Consider the following 18320-nt stretch of genomic DNA (forward strand, 5'->3'; position numbering starts at 1 on the left):
ATAGTCTTGTCTTATGCCATCGAGTCTTCTCCGATCCATAGCGACACCATGGACGTATCTCTCCCAGAACACCCCACCTCCATCTGCAGTCATTCTGGTGGTGGATCCATAGAGTTTTCTTGGTCAAAATCCAGAAGTGGTTTACCATTGCCTCCTTCCGCGTGGTAAACTCGAGTCTCCACCCTCGACTCTCTCCCATGCCACTGCTGCCCAGAACGGGTGAGTTTTGACTTGTAGCAGATTGCCTTCCACTCGCTAGCCACTGCCCAAGGTAGGAATGGAATGGATATGCTTCTGCTTGACTCTCACTCCTGAAGTCAAGACTGGTAGAGTACTGGAAACTCTCCAGGTGTTACCCTGAGAGGAGTCTGCAGTACACACTTAATACTATTCCTCCTCCTCCTTCTATTACTACTACTGTGCAGAGCACTGTACTAAATGCTGGGAAAGACAGTCAGTCAATCATATTTATTGAGCACTTACTGTATGCAGAGCACTGTACTGAGTGTTTGGGAGAGGACAATACATCAGTGTAACAGACAAATTTCCTACCCACAACGAACGTAGAGTCTAGAGGGGGAGATAGACATTAATATAAATACTTAAATTACAGATAAGTTCTGTGGGGCTGGGAGGAGGGATGAAAAAAGGGAGAAAATCAGGGTGAGGCAGAAGGGAGTGGCAGAAGAAGAAAAGAGGGCTTAGTCAGGGAAGGCCTCTTGGAGGAGATGTGCCTTCAATAAAATTTGAAGAGGGGAAGAGTCATTATCTGTCAGATACGAGGAAGGAGGAGGTTCCAGGCCAGAGGCAGGATGACATGGGCGAGAGTCTGGCGGTGAGATAGACGAGATCGAGGTGCGGTGAGGAGGTTGACATTAGAGGAGCGAAGTGTGTAGGGTGAGTTGTAGTTAGGAGAGTAGGGAAGTGAGGTAGGAGGGGGCAAGGTGATCGAGTGCTTTAAAGCTAACGGTGAGGAGTTTCTGTTTGACGTGGAGGGGAATGGACAACCACTGGAGGTTCTTGAAGAGAGGGGAAACATGACCTGAACGTTTTTGTAGAAAAACGATCCGGGCAGCAGAAGGAAGTGAGGACTGGATTGGGGAGAGACAGGAGACAGGGAGGGAAGCGAGGAGGCTGCTACAGTCATCAAGGCAGGATAGGATAAACTACTGGATTAAGATGGTAGCAAATTAGATGGAGAGGAAAGGGAGGCTTTTAGCGATGTTATGAAGATCAAACTGATGGGATTTAGCGATGGATTGAATATGTGGGCTGAATGAGAGGAGTCAAGGATAACACCAAGGTTACAGGTTTGTGAGACAGGAAGGATGGAGGTGCCATCAACAGTGATGAGAAAGCCAGTGGGAAGATAAGAAGTTATGTTTTATTTTACACCTGTTAAGTCTGAGGTGATGGGAGGACATCCAAGTAGAGATGTCTTGAAGGCAGGAGGAAATGTGAGAGTACAGAGAGGGCATGAGATGAGGGCTGGAGATGTAGATTTGGGAATCATCCACATAGTTGAAGCCATGGGAATGAATGAGTTCACCAAGCGAGTGAGTGTAGATGGAGAAGTCAGAGAAGAGGTCAGTGCTTGAGAGACAGAATTCAGAGTCATCCACACAACAATGGTAGCTGAAGACTACCCAGGAGATTGGGTGTGAAGTGAGAAAAGTGGGATCCTACAACAGAATCTAAGAAACAGAGGAGACAGCAAATGAAATCGAGACGGAACAGTAATAACGTTGGTATTTGTTAAGCACTTACTATGAGCACTGTTCTAAGCGCTGGGGTAGACACAAGGGAATCAGGTTGTCCCACGTGGGGCTCACAGTCTTCATCCCCGTTTGACAGATGAGGTAACTGAGGCCCAGAGAAGTGAAGTGACTTGCCCACAGTCACACGGCTGACAAGTGGCGGGGCCGGGATTCAAACTCATGACCTCTGACTCCAAAGCCCGGGCTCTTTCCACTGAGCCACGTACCCTCCCCAACATTTAACAGTAGGAGAGGTAGGAGGAGAAGGGAAGCAGAGAAGCAGCGTGGCCTACTGGAAAGACCATGGGCCTGGGAGTCAGAGGACCTCGATTCTAATCCCAGCTCCCCCATTTGTCTGCTGTGTGACCTTTGGCCAGTCACTTAACTTCTCTGGGCCTCAATACCTTGAATGGGGATTCAATACCGGTTTTCCCTCCTATTTAGAATGTGAGCCCCATGTGGGACAGGGGTTGGGTCCAATCCGATTAACTGGTATCTATCCCCGTGCTGGGCACATAATAAAGCAGCATGGCTCAGTGGAAAGAGCATGGGCTTGGGAGTCAGAGGTCATGGGTTCGAATCCCAGCTCTGCCACTTGTCAGCTGTGTGAGTGTGGGCAAGTCACAACTTCTCTGGGCCTCAGTTACCTCATCTGTAAAATGGGAATTAAGACTTTGAGCCTCACGTGGGACAACCTGATTACCCGGTATCTACCCCAGCGCTTAGAACAGTGCTCTGCACATAGGAAGCGCTTAACAGATACCAACATTATTATTATTATTATTATTATTAAATGATTCTTCTTCAAATGCCATCTAATCACTTCCGATCCATAGTGACTCCATGGACACACCTTCTCCAGAACATCCCATCTTCTGCCATAAAGTCGTTCAGATATGCATATTCATAGAGTTTTCTCAGTAAAGATCTGGAAGCGGTTTACCATTGCCTTCTTCTGTGTAAGAAGTCTCTGCCGTTGTCTCTGATCAACGTTTTCATCACTCGATCATCCATCTTGGACTCTTTCCCGTGTTGCTGCCACCCAGCCCCAGTGAATCGACTTTTCCTGACCCTTGGGCTTAGAACTTTCCATAATGGACAACACTATATGGTATAGCTCTAAGCTTCAGCAGCGTATGCAACCTCTCCTGCCGCGATACGGTGTCGATTCGTAGGCGAGAGTTGGTGCTTAACAAGTATTACAATAATAATAATACCCCAGTGCTTAGCATAGTGCCTGGCACCTAGTAAACATTTAACAAATAGCACAATCATTATTACTGTTACTGTTTTTGGAGGAAGATAGAGTGGTCTCTAGCATCAAAAGCAACGGAGAGGTGAGGAGGATCAGGAAAAAGCACTGTCCTTAGAACTGGGCTATGTGAAGGTCACTGGTGACCTTAGAGAGAGCCTTGCTCAGGTGAGTGAAGAGGCCAAAGTCAGACTTTAGAAGATGCGGAAGACAAATGGAGGAAAAGAAATGAAGACAAGGAGTGTATACCACACATTTCAAGAGTTCGGTCAATAATGCTCACTGTAGGCGGGGAATGTGTCTACCAACTCTGCTGTTGTGCACAGTAAGCACTCAATAAATATGATTGATTGATTGAATGGGAAGAGGGGCCCGTGGAGTTAAAAGGGTTTTTTTTTAACTTGGGGAGACTTGTGCAGAGTTGAAGGCAGAGGGAAGGAGCCAATGGAGAAGAGGTTAAAGCTGACAGTGAGAAAGGAAAAGAGAGTAGGAACAGGTGATTTTAGGAGGTAGGAGGGAACAGGGTCAGAGATGCAGATGGAGGGGGTGGATTCATCAAACACGTGGGAGACATAATTGATTTATTTATTTATTTACTGCAACGACATTTATCCAAGCACTTACCCTATCCCGCATTGATTTCTGTATCAGCCTCCTTGCTAATCTCCCAGCCTCCCCTTTTTCACCATTCCAGTCCATATTTCACTCTGCTGCCCGGATCGGTTTTCTACAAAAACGTTCAGGCCATGTTTCCCCTCTCCTCAAGAACCTCTAGTGGTTGCCTATCCACCTCCACATCGAAAGGAAGCTCCTTACCATCGACTTTAAAGCACTCCACCATCTTGCCCTCAACTACCTCAGCTCACTGCTCTCCTACTCAACCCAGCCGGCAAACTTCGCACCTCTAATGCCAATCTACTCACTGTACCTCAATCAATTTACCTATCATGCTGCCGACCTCTCACCCCACATTCACCCACATATCACGCCCTCCCTCTTCATATCTGACAGACCATCACTCTCCCTACCTTCAAGCCTTAGTGAAGGCACATTTCCTCCAAGGGACCTTCCCTGACTAAGCCCTCCTCTTTTCCTACTCCCTTCTGCATCGCCCTGACTTGATCCCTTCATTCATCACCCCTCCCAGGCCCATAGCAATTATGTTCATATCCATATTTTATTTATTTATTTATCTACATTAATGTCTGCCTCACACTTTAGAGCTCACTGTGGATAGGGAACTTGTCTACCAACTCAGTTTTATTGTACTTTTGAAGCACTCAGTACAGTGCTCTGCACATAGCAAGCACTGAATAAATACAAGTGAATGAATGAAGTGCAATTTAGGTTACTGTCTCTTGCAGAGGATATTGTAGAGTTGGAGAACATGTAGACAAGAGCATTTTAGACTGCAAGCTCACAGCTAAGTATTGAAACAGGCCTGTAAAGTGGGGATTAAGACTGTGAGCCTCATTCATTCATTCGAATGTATTTATTGGGCACTTACTGTGTCCAGAGCACTCTACTAAGCGCTTGGAAAGAACAATTTGGCAATAAAAAGAGATGATCTCTGCCCACAATAGGCTTACAGTCCGGGGGGGGGGGGAGACAGACATCAAAACAAATAAATAGGCATCAATATAAATGGAATTATGGATATATACACATGTATATAAGTGCTGTGGGGCGGGGAGTGGGGGGCAAGAGCAAAGGGAGCGAGTCGAGGTAACATGAAAGGGAGAGGGAGCTGAGGAAAAGGGAGGCTTAGTCTGGGAAGGCCTCTTGGAAGAGGTGCACTTTCAGTAGGGCTTTGAAGGCGTGGGGGAAGAGAAAGGATATTTTTTGATTGTCTGGCAGATTTGAGGAGGGAGGGCATTCCTGGCCGGAGGTAGGACTTGGGCCAGGGGTCGACAGCAGGACATGCTGGAACGAGGCACAGTGAGAAGGTTAGCACCAGAGGGGCAGAGTGTGCGGGCCGGACTGTAGAAGGAGAGAAGGGAGGTAAGGTAAGAAGAGGTAAGAATGCGGATGGAGAGTTTTAAAGCCAGAAGTGAGGAGTTTTTGTTTGATATGGACATTGATAGGCCACCACTGAAGGTGGTGGGAAGACATCCAAATAGAGATGCAGGAGGAGATGTGAGCCTGGAGGGAGGGAGAGAGAACAGGGGAGGAGATATAGATTTGGGTGTCATCCGCATAGAGATGATAGTTGAAGTCATGTGAGTGAATGAGTTCTCCAAGGGAGTGAATATAAATGGAGAATAGAAGGGGACCAAGAACTGACCCTTGAAGGACCCCTACAGTTAGGGGATGGGAGGGGGAGGAGGAGCCTGCGAAGGACACCAAGAATGAACAGCCAGAGAGATAAGAGGAGAACCAGGAGAGGCCAGAGTCAGTGAAGCCAAGGTTGGATAACGAATCGAGGCGAAGGGGATGATCCAGAATGTCAAAGGCAGCTGAGAGGTCGAGGAGGATTAGCATGGAGTAGGGACCGTTGGATTTGGCAAGCAGGAGGTCAGTGGTGACCTCTGAGAAGGCGATTTCAGCAGAGCAAAGGGGATGAAAGACAGATTGGAGGGGGTCCAGGAGAGAGTTGGAGGAGAGGAATTTGAAGCAGCGAGTGTAGACAGCTTGCTCGAGGAGTTTGGAGAGGAAGTGTAGGAGGGAGATGTGGCGATAACTGGAGACGGCTATAGGGTCAAGGAAGGGGTCTTTTTTAGTATGGGGGAGGCATAGGCTTGTTTGAAGGCAGTGAGGAAGAAGCCATTAAGACAGGGACTGTGTCCCAGCACGGCCTAGAGGCTAGAACACGGGCTGGGAATCTAATCCCAGTTCTGTCAGTTCTCTGCTGTGTGACTTGGGTAAGTCACTTTTAACTTCTCTGGACTTCCGTTACCTCGTCGGTAAAATGGGGTTTAAGACTGTGAGCTCCATGGGGGACAGGTGTTGTGTCCAACCCGAGTAGGTTTTATCAACCCCAGCACTTAGAAGAGTGCTTGACATGTAGTAATTGCTCAACGAATACTATCGTTATTATTACTGACCCAATTATCTTGTATCTATCCCAGCTCTTAGTTCACTATACATAGTAAGCGCTTGACAAATAGCATCATCATTATTATTGTTGTTCTTGTAGTTATTGTTGATATTATTAAATGCTGGCAAGGGAATTGCTGGGGAGGGCAAGACCAAAACAACCATAAAACCTATGATGTTGGTTTGGCCAAGTCTCCCAGAAGCTTTTGGGGGCATTCTGGGAGGAGTTATCCTCTTGGCCAGTAATGAAAGGGTTCCAATTTCATCTGACCAGAGCAGAGTTTTCCTCAGAAGGAACTTTGGAAAAAAACCTCAGTTTGTCTTGGGTTGCTGTTTCGGACTCCTGTTCCTCCCTATTGCTTCTCTAGAACCTGGCCTGAAGAAGCGTGGTAATAAAAAATAAAAACTAGGTGTACTAATTTGGGGTTTATTCATTCAATCGTATTTATTAAGCGCTTATTCTGTGCAGGACACTGTACTAAGCGCTTGGCGTTTATTAAAACTGAAACCTTTCCACTCAAACCCTCTTCTCTCCCACAACTTTTCCATCACTGCAGACAACACTACCAGGACCCCCGTCTCATAAATCCGTAACCTTGGCGTTACCCTCCACTCATCCCTCAATAAACCCGCATATCAGTCTGTCACCAAATCCTGTCGGTTTACCTCCACAACATCTCACACCTTCCTTTTCATCCCAACAGCTACCAAACCGATTTAAACATTTATGTCCTACCTTGACTAGCTGCAGTCAGAGATGATGCCTTTCGCGTTTCCTCACCTGTAGTTACAAGGGTCACTGGGCAAGGAGATGGGGTAGGAGAGGGGTATAAAGTCATCACTGATAATCCCTAGGATAGGTGCATCTCCCACCGGTCCCACCTTCACAATATCCGGTCCCACCTTCACCATATCGCCAAAATCCACCCTTTCCTCTCCATCCAAACTGCTACCTTGCTGGTACAAACTCTCATAATATCCCGACTGGATTATTGTGTCAGCCTCCTCTCGGATCTCCCATCCTCTTCTCTCTCCCCGCTCCAGTCTATTCTTCATTCCGCTACCCGGATAATCTTTCTTCAGAAACGCTCTGGGCATGTCACTCCCCTCCTCAAAAACCTCCAGTGGTTGCCTATCAACCTTCACCTGAAACAAAAACTCCTCACTCTTGGCTACAAAGCTCTCCGACACCTGGCCCTCTCCTATCTCACCTCCCTTCTCTCCTTCTACTGCCCACCCCATACACTCCGCTCCTCTGCCGCTCACCTCCGCACGGTCCGTCGTTCACGCCTATCCCACCATCGACCCCTGGCCCATGTCCTACCACTGACCTGGACTACCCTCCCTCCTCACATCCGCCAAATTAACTCTTCCCCTCTTCAAAGCCCAACTGGGAGCTCACCTCCTCCAGGAGGCCTTCCCAAACTGAGCCCTCCCTTTCCCTCCGTCCCTCCTCCCCTCCCCATTCCTTCTCCCGCCCTCTGCTCTTCCCCCTTCCCCTCCCCACAACACTTGTGAATATTTGTATATATTATTTATTACTCTATTTATTTTGTTAATGAAGTGTATATATCTATGATTCTATTTATCTTGATGATATTGACGCCAGACTACTTGTTTTGTTTTGTTGTCTGTCTCCCCCGTTTAGACCGTGAGCCCCTTGTTGGGCAGGGATTGTCTCTATCTGTTGCCGAACTGTACATTCTAAGCGCTTAGTACAGTGCTCTGCACATAGTAAGCACTCAATAAATACATGGAATGAATGAATCTCAAACTGCCTGCAGTGCAATAAGCAAATTGTATTATTCATTACACCGTCTGCAAGACCCACTTGCCATCCCCAGACAGCCCCTCACCTGATAGCTGCAGGGGATGGGAGGAGCCCCGTGAGGGGGAGAAGGGGTGGCATCTGGAAGCCCTAAACCCCCAACTCCAAGAGGAAAAACCAACCAAATTGGAGGTCCAGCTCTGGATCACCAAGATCTCCCCTCTGGGCTCTCTCTTCCTCATTCCAAAATGCATATATCTTAGTCAGGATGTTTACTGGAGGAGCAGCACAGTTGGACTCTAGTTTCTATTTCTGGGGTTCAGGGATGGGGGTGTGTGTGTTTGGGGGGGTGATTTTCTTGACCTTCCTGCCCCTGCTCTCTCCGCTGCCCGGATCATTGTTCTTAAAAACATGTCCTGCATATACCTCCCAGGGGTTCTAATCCCGGCCCGGCCACTTGTCCGCTGTGTGACCTTGGGCAAGTCACTTAGCTTCTCTGGGCCTCAGATACCTCATTAGTAAAATGGGGAATGAGGCTGTGAGCCCCATGGGGGACAGGGACCGTGTCCAACCCGATTTGCTTGTAAATCCCCACCGCTTAGTAAGCTCCTGGTACTTAATGAATACCGCGATTATAATTATTATTACCTCTCCATTCTTCAAAACCCCCAATGGCTCCCTTCGATCTCCCATGAAACACTTCTTAGCATTAATTCTAAGGCACTCGATCATTTCTTCCCATCCTACCTGACCTTACCTCTCTCCTACTTCAACCCCACCCCTCACAATCTGCTCCTCTAATGCCAAACGTTTCGCTGTAACTCCATCTCATCTTTCTCACTGTTGACACCTTATTCACTCTCGCTCCTAGTCTCTACTAGTTTATAACCGACAGACTACCACTCTCCTCGTCTTCAAAGCTGAGAAGCAGTGTGGCCTAGTGGAAAGAGTACGAGTCAGAGGACCTGGGTTCTAATCCCAGCTCTGCAACTCGTCTGCTGTGTGATCCTGGGCAAGTCATTTCTCTTCTCTGAGCCTCGGTTACATCTTCCTCCTTCCTATTCAGACTGTGAGCCCCAGGTGGGACAGGGATGGTGCCCAACCTAATCAACTTGTATCGGCCCCAGTACTTGGCACATAGTAAGTACTTAGCAAGTATTATTAACAAAAAATGAGCAGAGGAAGCATACTGTGAGGGTGATCCAGGGCTGCGGGTTAGTGGTATGAGATCAACGGAGGGACAGAGGAGTGAGGGTGTTGAGTTCAGTGGTGCTGTGAGTTTGGATTTGTACATTAGGAGAAGTTAAGTAGGACATGGAGACCAAATGGAGTATGATAACTTTACAGAATTGGAGGGAAGATCAGAGGTCTCTGTGGGAGACTAGGACAGATTTTTTTGGGGTTCTATGTGCCAGACACTATTCTAAGCACTGGGGCAGATGCAGGTTAATCAGGTTGGACCCAGTCCATGTCCCACATGGGGCTCACGGCCTTAATCCCCATTTTCCAGATGAGGTCACTGAGGCCCAGAGAAATGAAGCAATTTGGCCGAGGTCACATGGGGTGGAGCCTCACCCAAAATCCGGGTCTAGAACCTAGGTCGTTCTGACTCTGGGGTAGTTCTGCTCTACCCGGTGTGGGAGAAAATAATAATAATGATGGTATTTGTTAAGCGCTTACTATGTGCTGAGCACTCTTCTAAGCGGTCAATCAGACAATCATATTTACTGAGCACTTACTGGATTCAGAACATTATACTAAGCACTTGAGAGAGTACATTACAACAATGTAACAGACACATTCCCTGCCCACAATGAGTTTACAATCAAGAGGGGGAGAGAGAAGGCAGGTCAGGAGGTTGTTGTCTGAGAGTGGAATTTCAGAATTGGTGAGATTGGAGATTGTACAGTGAGTAATAATAATAATGTTGGTATTTGTTAAGCGCTTACTATGTGCAGAGCACTGTGCTAAGCACTGGGGTAGATACAGGGTAATCAGGTTGTCCCACGTGAGGCTCACAGTTAATCCCCATTTTACAGATGAGGTAACTGAGGCACAGAGAAGTAAAGCGACTTGCCCACAGTCACACAGCTGACAAGTGGCAGAGCCGGGATTCGAATCCATGACCTCTGACTCCCAAGCCCGGCTCTTTCCACTGAGCCACGCTGCTTCTCAGAGAGATTCATTCATTCAATCACATTTATGGAGCGCTAACTGTGTGCAAAGCACTATACTAAAGAGGTTAGAGATGATGATGAGATTGAGTGTGTGACCAAGTGGGTGAGTGGATGAGGTGGGATGGAGCAGGAGGCCAGCGTAAGCTTCTTGTGGGCAGGGAATGTGTGGGTTTATTGTTCCACTGTACTCTCCCAAGCACTTAATACAGTGATCTGCACACAATAAGTGCTTAACAAATATGACTGAATGAATAAATGAATGAATTCATTCATTTCATTCATTCAATCGTATTTATTGAGCGCTTACTGTGTGCAGAGCATTGTATTAAGCGCTTGGAAAGTACAGTTCGGCAATAGATAGAGACAATCCCTACCCAACAACGGGCTCACAGTCTAGAAGGAGAAGACAGAAAACAAAACAAGTAGATAGAAATCAACAGCATCAAACTAAGTAGAATTCTAGATATATACACATCATTAATAAATTAAATAATGTTGGTATTTGTTAAGCGCTTACTATGTGCCGAGCACTGTTCTAAGCGCTGGGGTAGACATAGGGGAATCAGGTTGTCCCACGTGGGGCTCACAATCTTAATCCCCATTTTACAGATGAGGGAACTGAGGCACAGAGAAGTTAAGTGACTTGCCCACAGTCACACAGCCGACAAGTGGCAGAGCTGGGATTCGAACTCATGAGCCCTGACTCCAAAGCCCGTGCTCTTTCCACTGAGCCACGCTGCTTCTCCAATATGTACAAATATACACAAGTGCTGAGGAGGTGGGGAAGGAAAGGGCAGAGGGAGGGAGTAGGGGCAATGTGGAGGGGAGGAGCAGAGAAAAGGGGGGGCTCAGTCTGGGAAGGCTTCCTGGAGGAGGTGAGCTCTCAGTAGGGCTTTGAAGGGGGGAAGAGAGCTAGTTTGGCGGATGAAAGGAAGGAGGGCATTCCAGGCCAGAGGTAGGACGTGGGTCGGGGTCGACGGCAGGAGAGGCGAGAACGAGGCACAGTGAGGAGGTTAGGGGCAGAGAAGAGAGTGTATGAGGTGGACTGTAGAAGGAGAGAAGGGAGGTGAGGTAGGAGGGGGCAAGGGGATGGAGAGCTTTGAAGCCAAGAGTGAGGAGTGAAGGTGGATAAGCAACTACTGGAGGTTTTTGAGGAGCAGAGTGATAGTCCCAGAGCATTTCTATAGAAAGAAAATCCAGGCAGCGGAGAGAAGTATAGACTGAAGCGGGGAGAGACAAGAGGATGGGAGATCAGAGAGGAGGCTGATGCAATAATTCAGTCGGGATATTATGAGAGATTGTACCAGAAAGGTAGCCTTTTGGATGGAGAGGAAAGGGCAGATCTTGGCAAAGTTGTGAAGGTGAGACCAGCAGGTTTTGGTGACAGATTGGATGTGTGGGGTGAATGAGAGAGCAGAGTCAAGGATGACACCGAGATTGCAGGCTTGTGAGATGGGAAGGATGGTAGTGCCGTCCACGGTGCCAGGAAAGTCAGGGTTTGGGAGGGAAGATAAGGAGCTCAGTCTTGGACATGTTAAGTTTTAGGAGGTGGGTGGACATCCAGGTGGAGATGTCGTGATGGCAGGAGAAGATACAAGCTTGGAGGGAGGGAGAGAGAACACGGGAGAAGAGATTTGGGTGTCATCTGCATAGAGATGATAGTTGAAGCTGTATGAGTTAATAAGTTCACCAAGGAAATGAGTGTAGATGGAGAACAGAAGGAAACCAAGAACCGACCCTAGAGGAGGAGCCCGCAAAAGACTGAGAATGAACAGCCAGGAGAACCAGGAGAGGACAGAGTCCATGAAGCCAAGGTTGGATAACGTGTTGAGGAGAAGGGAATGGTCAACAGTGTCAAAGGCAGCTGAGAGGTTGAGGAAGATTAGGATAGACTAGGAGCCATCGGATCTGGTGAGAAGGAGGTCATTGGTGACCACTAAGAGGGTAGTTTCGGTGGAGTCGAGGGCACGGAAGCCAGATTAAAGGAGGTCCAGGAGAGAGTTGGAGTTGAGGAATTTGAGGCAGCGAGTATAGATGACTCACTCTAGGAGTTTGGAAAGGAAGGGTATGACGAAGATGGGGTGATAACTGGAGGGGGCAGTGGGGTCAAGAGAGGGGTTTTTTTAGGATAGGGGAGACGTGGGCGTGTTTGAAGGTAGAGGGGAAGAAGCCGCTGGACAGTGAGTGGTTGAAGATGGAAGTTAAGGAGGGGAGGAGGGAAGGGGTGAGAGTTTCTATAAGGTGAGAGGGAATGGGGTTCGAAGCACAGGTGGAGGAGGTGGCACTTGAGAGGAGGGAGATCTCCTCTGCAGATACTGCTGGGAAGGATGGGAAAGAAGGGGAGGGGTTTGAGAGCCGGGGGGATGGAGAAGGGGGAGGGGTGACTTTGGGGAGCTCAGACCTGTTGGTGTTAATTTTTCTAATGAAGTAGGTGGCCAGATCGTTGGGGGTGAGGGATGGGGGAGGGGGAGGAACAGGAGGCCTGAGGAGGAAGTTAAATGTCTGGAACAGCTGATGGGGGTGATGGGCAAGGGTGTCAATAAGGGAAGAAAAATAGTTTTGCCTGACAGAGGAGAGGGCAGAGTTAAGGCAGGAAAGGATAATTTAAAGAGAACAAGGTCAGCTTGATGTTTAGACTTTCGCCAGCAGCGTTCAGCAGCTCGAGCATAAGAGCGAAGGAGGCGGACAGTGGCAGTGATCCAGGGCTGTGGGTTAGTGGAGCAAGAGCGACGGAGGGAAAGGAGAGCGAGCGAGTTAAGTTGAGTAGAGAGGGTGGAGTTGAGAGCTGTAATCTGATCTTCCAGAGTAATAATAATGTTATTTGTTAAGCGCTTACTATGTTCAGAGCACTGTTCTAAGCGGTGGGATAGATACAGGGTCATCAGGTTGTCCCACGTGAGGCTCATAGTTAATCCCCATTTTACAGATGAGGTAACTGAGGCCCAGAGAAGTTAAGTGACTTGCCCACAGTCACACAGCTGACAAGTGGTAGAGCCGGGATTCGAACCCATGACCTCTGACTCCCAAACCCGGACTCTTTCCACTGAGCCATGTTGCTGTAGATAGAGAGGATAGGGAGGCAAGGTGGGGTGTGATGCTTTGAGAGAGATGGATGGGGTCGAGAGAGCGGAGGTCTCTGTGGGGGAGTAATACAGATTTACAGGGGGAAGGGAGTGTGAGAGAGGAGGCAGGTGAGAAGATTATGGTCAGAGAGAGGGATTTCAGAGTTGGTGAGGGTGGAGATAGTGCAGCGGTGAGAGATGATGAGATGGAGGGTGTGACCAAGTCGGTGAGTGGGCGAGATGGGGTGGAGCAGGAGGTTGGCGGAGTCAAGGAGCGATAGAAGGCGGGCGGCAGAGGAGTCATCGGGTACATCCATGTGGATGTTGAAGTCTCCGAGGATCAGAGTGGGCAGGGAGAAAGAGAGAACGAAGGTGAGAAAGGGGTCAAAATGCTTAAAGAAGTTGGAGGTGGGATCGGGGGGCGGTAGATGATAGCCACGAGAATCTGGAGGGGGTGGTAGAGGCGGATAGTATGGGCTTCAAAGGAGGGGAAGGTAGAGTTGAGGGGTGAGCGGAAGCAGGGAGCTAAAAGGACATCAGGAACAACCAAGTGGATATTGAAATCCCCAAGGATCAGTGTTGGGATCAAGGAAGAGGGAAGGGATGTAGGAAATGGATTGAAGTTTTGTTTTTTTTTCCTCAAGTGGTATTGTTAAGTGCTTACTATGTGCCAGGCACTGTACTATGAACCAGGGTGGATACAAACTAATCAGGTTGGACACAGTCCATGTCCCTCATGGGGGTCACAGTCTCAATCCCCATTTAATAGATGAGGGAACTGAGGCCCAGAGAAGTCATGTGGTTTGCCCAAGATCATCCAGGAGACAAGTGGCAGAGCTGGGAATAGAACCCAGGGCCTTCTGACTCCCAGGTCCGTGCTCTATCTACTAAGCCATGCTGCTTCTCCAGGCCGTGCTGCTTTCCTGGGTCTGGTTCTGCCGGTTCAGAAAGGTGTATTTCTTAAGTGCTTTCCATGTGCAGAGGGAGAGAATAGGGAGCAGCTTGGCTTCGTGGAAAGAGCACGGGCTTGGAGGTCAGAGGTCATGGGTTCTAACCCCGGCTCCGCCACTTGTCTGCTGTATGACCTTAGGCAAGTCACTGAACTTCTCTGTGCTCCCCATAAAACTGTAAGCCCCATGTGGGACAACCTGATTACCTTGTATCTACCCCAGTGCTTAGAACACTGTTTGGCACATAGTAAGCGCTTAACAAACACCATCATTATTATTAATAATAGACTAGGCAGACACAATCCCTGCCCTCAAGGAGTTTATAATATCTGAGCTTATCTGACAGTCACTCTCCATCTCTTCAAAGCCCTATTGAAGGCCCATCTCCTCCAGGAAGCCTTCCCTAAGCCCCCCTTTCCTCTTCTCCCACTCCCTTCTGCATCACCCTCACTTGTTCCCTCTGTTCTTTCCCCCTCCCACCTCCTCAGCACTTACATGCACATCTGTAATTTTTTACAGATTAAAAATTAAAATCAAAAATTAAAAATATTCATTAATGTCCGAAGTGACTTGCCCAAGGTCACCCAGCAGACAAGTTGGCCGAGCTGGAATTAGAATCCAGGTCCACATAGTAGGCACTTGGTAAATAACACTGCTTAGGCTGTAAACTCGTTATGGGCAGGGAACTAGATTTAACTTCTCTGGGCCTCAGTTACTTCATCTGTAAAATGGGGATTAAGAGTGTGAGCCCCATATGGGACAGGGACTGTATCCAACCTGATTAACTTGGATCCACCCCAGTGCTTAGAATGGTTCTTGGCACCGAGTAAGCACTTCACAAGTACCATTATTATTATTCTCACTCTGTTGGATTGGACTCTCCCAAGTGCTTAGTACAGTGCTCTGCACAAAGCACCCATTAAATACCACTGATTGGGTCTTTTGGGGGGGATGGGGGAGGGGGCTTGGACAGGGAACAAAAGAGGGGCAGGAGGAGAGGTGGGGCTGTGTCGGTGTGGCCTAGTGGCTAGAGCCGGGGCCCTGGGCGCCAGAAGGACCTGGGTTCATTCATTCATTTCAATCGCATTTATTGAGTGCTTACTGTGTGCAGAGCACTGTACTAAATGCTTGGAAAGTACAGTATAGCAATAAAGAGAGACAATCCCTGCTCACAACGGGCTTACAGTCTGAGGGGGGGAGACAGACAACAAAACAAGTAAACAGGCATCAATATAAATAAATGGAATTATAGATGTATACATATAGATATAAGGGCTTTGGGGCAGGGAGAGAGGGAAGAGCAAAGGGAGCGAGTGGAGGTGAAACGGAAGGGGGGGGAGCTGAGAAAAGGGGGCTTCACTGTGATCCTGTGGTTGGGCAGAGATTGTCTCTATCTTTTGCCAAATTGTATATTCCAAGTGCTTAGTACAGTGCTCTGCACATAGTAAGCGCTCGATAAATTCGATTGAATGAATGAATGAATGAATGAATGAATGAATGAATGAATGAATGAAGGCCTCTTGGAAGAGGTGCACCTTTAGGGGCTTTGAAGGGGGTAAGATTGTTTGGCAGGTTGAGGAGGGAGGGCATTCCAGGCCAGCGACAGGACATGGACCAGGGGTTGGCAGCGAGACGGGTGAGAGCGAGGCACAGTGAGAAGGTTAGTGGCAGAGGAGCGGAGTGTGCAGGCTGGGATGTAGAAGGAGAGAAGGGAGGTAAGGTAAGAGGGGGCAAGGTGAGGGAGAGCTTTGAAGCCAATAGTGAGGAATTTTTGTTTGATTCGGAGGTTGATAGGCAGCCACTGGAGATTTTTTTGGGGGGGTGGTGGTGACATGCCCTGAACGTTTCTTTAGAAAGACAATCTGGGCTATGAGAGTGAATTATGGACTGAAGTGGGGAGGTTGGGACGTCAGAAAGGAGGCTGATGCAATCATTCAGGATAGGATGAATGACTGTCCTAATGTGATAGCAGTTTGGACGGAGAGGCAAGGACGAACCATAGCGATGTGGTGAAGGTGAGCCGGCAGGATTTGGTGACGGATACGTGGGGTGAATGAGAGAACGGAGTCAAGGGTGACACCCAGGTGGTGGGCTTGTGAGATGGAAAGGATGATTATGCCATCTCCGGTGATGGGAAAGTCTGGGAGAGGACAGGGTTTGGGAGGGAAGATAAGGAGCTCAGTCTTGGTCGTGTTGAGTTTGAGGTGGCGGGAGGACATCCAAGTAGAGATGTCCTGAAGGCAGGAGGAGATGCGAGCCTGGAGGGAGGGAGGAGGGAGGGAGAGAGAACAGGGGAGGAGATAGAGATTTGGATGTCATCCCCATAAGAGATGAGAGTTGAAGCCGTGGGAGTGAACGAGTTCTCCAAGGGAGCTAAGGTAGATGGAGAACTACAGATGGAGACGGGTTCTAATCTTGGCTGGGCTACCTGCCTGCTGTGTGACCTGGGGCGGGTCAGCTGACCTCTCTGGGCCTCAGTTCCCTCATCTGGAAAATGGGGATGAAGGCTGTGAGCCCCACGTGGGATGGGGACTGTGTCCAACCTGGTTACCTTGTATAATAATAATAGTTGCGGTATTCGCAAAGCGCTTACTATGTGCCAAGCACTGTATTAAGCGCTGGGGTGGCTAGAGGCCAATCGGGTTGGACACAGTCAGTCCCCGTCCCACGTGGGGTCACGGTCTCAATCCTCATTCTACAGGTGAGGAAACTAAGGCCCAGAGAAGCAAAGCGACTTGCCCCGGGTCACACAGGAGAAGCAGCGCGGTTCAGTGGAAAGCGCCCGGGCTTGGGAGTCAGAGGTCGTGGGTTCTAATCCCAGCTCCGCCGCTTGTCGGCTGTGTGACCTTGGGCAAGTCGCTTCACTTAATAATGTTGGCATTTGTTAAGCGCTTACTTTGTGCCGAGCACTGTTCTAAGCGCTGGGGTAGACACAGGGGAATCAGGTTGTCCCACGTGGGGCTCACAGTCTTCATCCCCATTTTACAGATGAGGGAACTGAGGCACAGAGAAGTTAAGTGACTTGCCCACAGTCACACAGCCGACAAGTGGCAGAGCTGGGATTCGAACTCATGAGCCCTGACTCCAAAGCCCATGCTCTTTCTCTGGGCCTCAGTGACCTCATCCGGAAAATGGGGATGAAGACGGCGAGCCTTGGAGCACCTTGGATCGCCCCGGCGCTTGGTACACAGTGAGCGCTTAACAAGTACCAGCGTGCTCCTAAGTGGCGGAGGAGGGATGGGAAGCGGCGAGAGTCCCAGGCCCGGGCTGGTCCGTTCTTTCACCGTTCGGACGGGGACGACGGTGTCTCTCTGGGGTCGAGTTGTCGGTTCCAAGCGCTCGGTCCAGGGCTCCGCACCCAGGGAGCGCTCAATAAATGCGAAGGGATGAGTTGGGGGGTGGGGGCTGAGCGCCGACTCTGTGCAGGGCGGCGGGTAAGGGGTGATGGAAGAGGCCCGGCCAGTCCTGGGAGAGGAGGAGGCGGCGGCGGCGGCGGCTCCCCCGGGGTTGGGTCGGGGGCGGGGGGCGTCGAAGGCGGTGTTGGCGGCGTCCGTCCGGGGCCCAATCCGGAGCGAATCCATGTTCCCGCCGAGCCGGGGAGGGGAGAGGCGGGAGCGGGAGGCGGGGTAGGGCAGGCCGGGCCGGGGCACCATGAGGACGGGCGGGGGGACGAGGACGGGCGGGGGGACGACGCCGCCGCCGCCGCTCTGAGAGACATACACAGAGACGGACGGACGGACGGACAGAGGAGGAGAGCGAGCGAGGGGGACGGACGGACGGAGGGAGGCGGCCATCGCCTCAGCAGCGCCGGGCCTGGGGCTGGGCTGGGGCCGGGGCTGGGCCGGGCTCTCCTCCCCGCCCCCCCCGGGGGAGGTCTCCGCCTCAGCCGGCCTCGGCCTGCCTCCCGCCTGTCGCTCGGTCTGTGTGCCGCTCGCTCGCTCGGTCGGTCGGTCGGTCGGTCGGCCGGTCTGTCGGTCGTTGGGCCGCCCTCAGGGCCCGGCGCCATCGCGGGCGGCCGAGCAGGGGCGGCTCCGATGGCGCGCCCGCGGCCCCGCGACTACAAGGCGGGGGAGCTGGTCTTCGCCAAGATGAAGGGCTACCCGCACTGGCCGGCGCGGGTGAGTACCGCACCGCGCCGCGCCGCACCGCCCCCTTCTCCTCAGCTCCATTTTCCCCGCCGGGGCCGCCGCAGCCCGACGCCGCCTGAGGGGCACCGGCGGGGGGAGGCCTCCCGCACCCCCTCCCTCCCTCGGTCCCTCCCGCACCCCCGGCAGGGACCCCCGCACCGGGCCCCGCCGCCCGCCCTCGGCCTCGGCCT

The 18320-nt window shown here is 50.4% G+C and overlaps 1 protein-coding gene and 1 non-coding gene across 2 annotated transcripts in view; one reads left to right on the forward strand and one right to left on the reverse strand.

The window, feature by feature from the left end:
• Positions 1-229: 229 nt before the first annotated feature.
• On the reverse strand, positions 230-367 carry LOC114812598. The gene has a single exon (XR_003760249.1). It is a non-coding gene; the product is annotated as a small nucleolar RNA SNORA7 (small nucleolar RNA).
• Positions 368-17717: 17350 nt separating this feature from the next.
• The window catches only part of HDGFL3 (HDGF like 3), a 38607-nt gene continuing 38004 nt past the window's right edge, over positions 17718-18320 (forward strand). Inside the window, exon 1 of the mRNA XM_029066039.2 lies at positions 17718-18120. Coding sequence (XP_028921872.1) covers positions 18037-18120 — 84 coding nt within the window. The 5' untranslated portion in view covers positions 17718-18036. The remainder of the gene's footprint in view (positions 18121-18320) is intronic.

This window comes from Ornithorhynchus anatinus, chromosome 5 (assembly GCF_004115215.2).
Source record: "Ornithorhynchus anatinus isolate Pmale09 chromosome 5, mOrnAna1.pri.v4, whole genome shotgun sequence".
In the NCBI taxonomy this organism is placed as follows: domain Eukaryota; kingdom Metazoa; phylum Chordata; class Mammalia; order Monotremata; family Ornithorhynchidae; genus Ornithorhynchus; species Ornithorhynchus anatinus.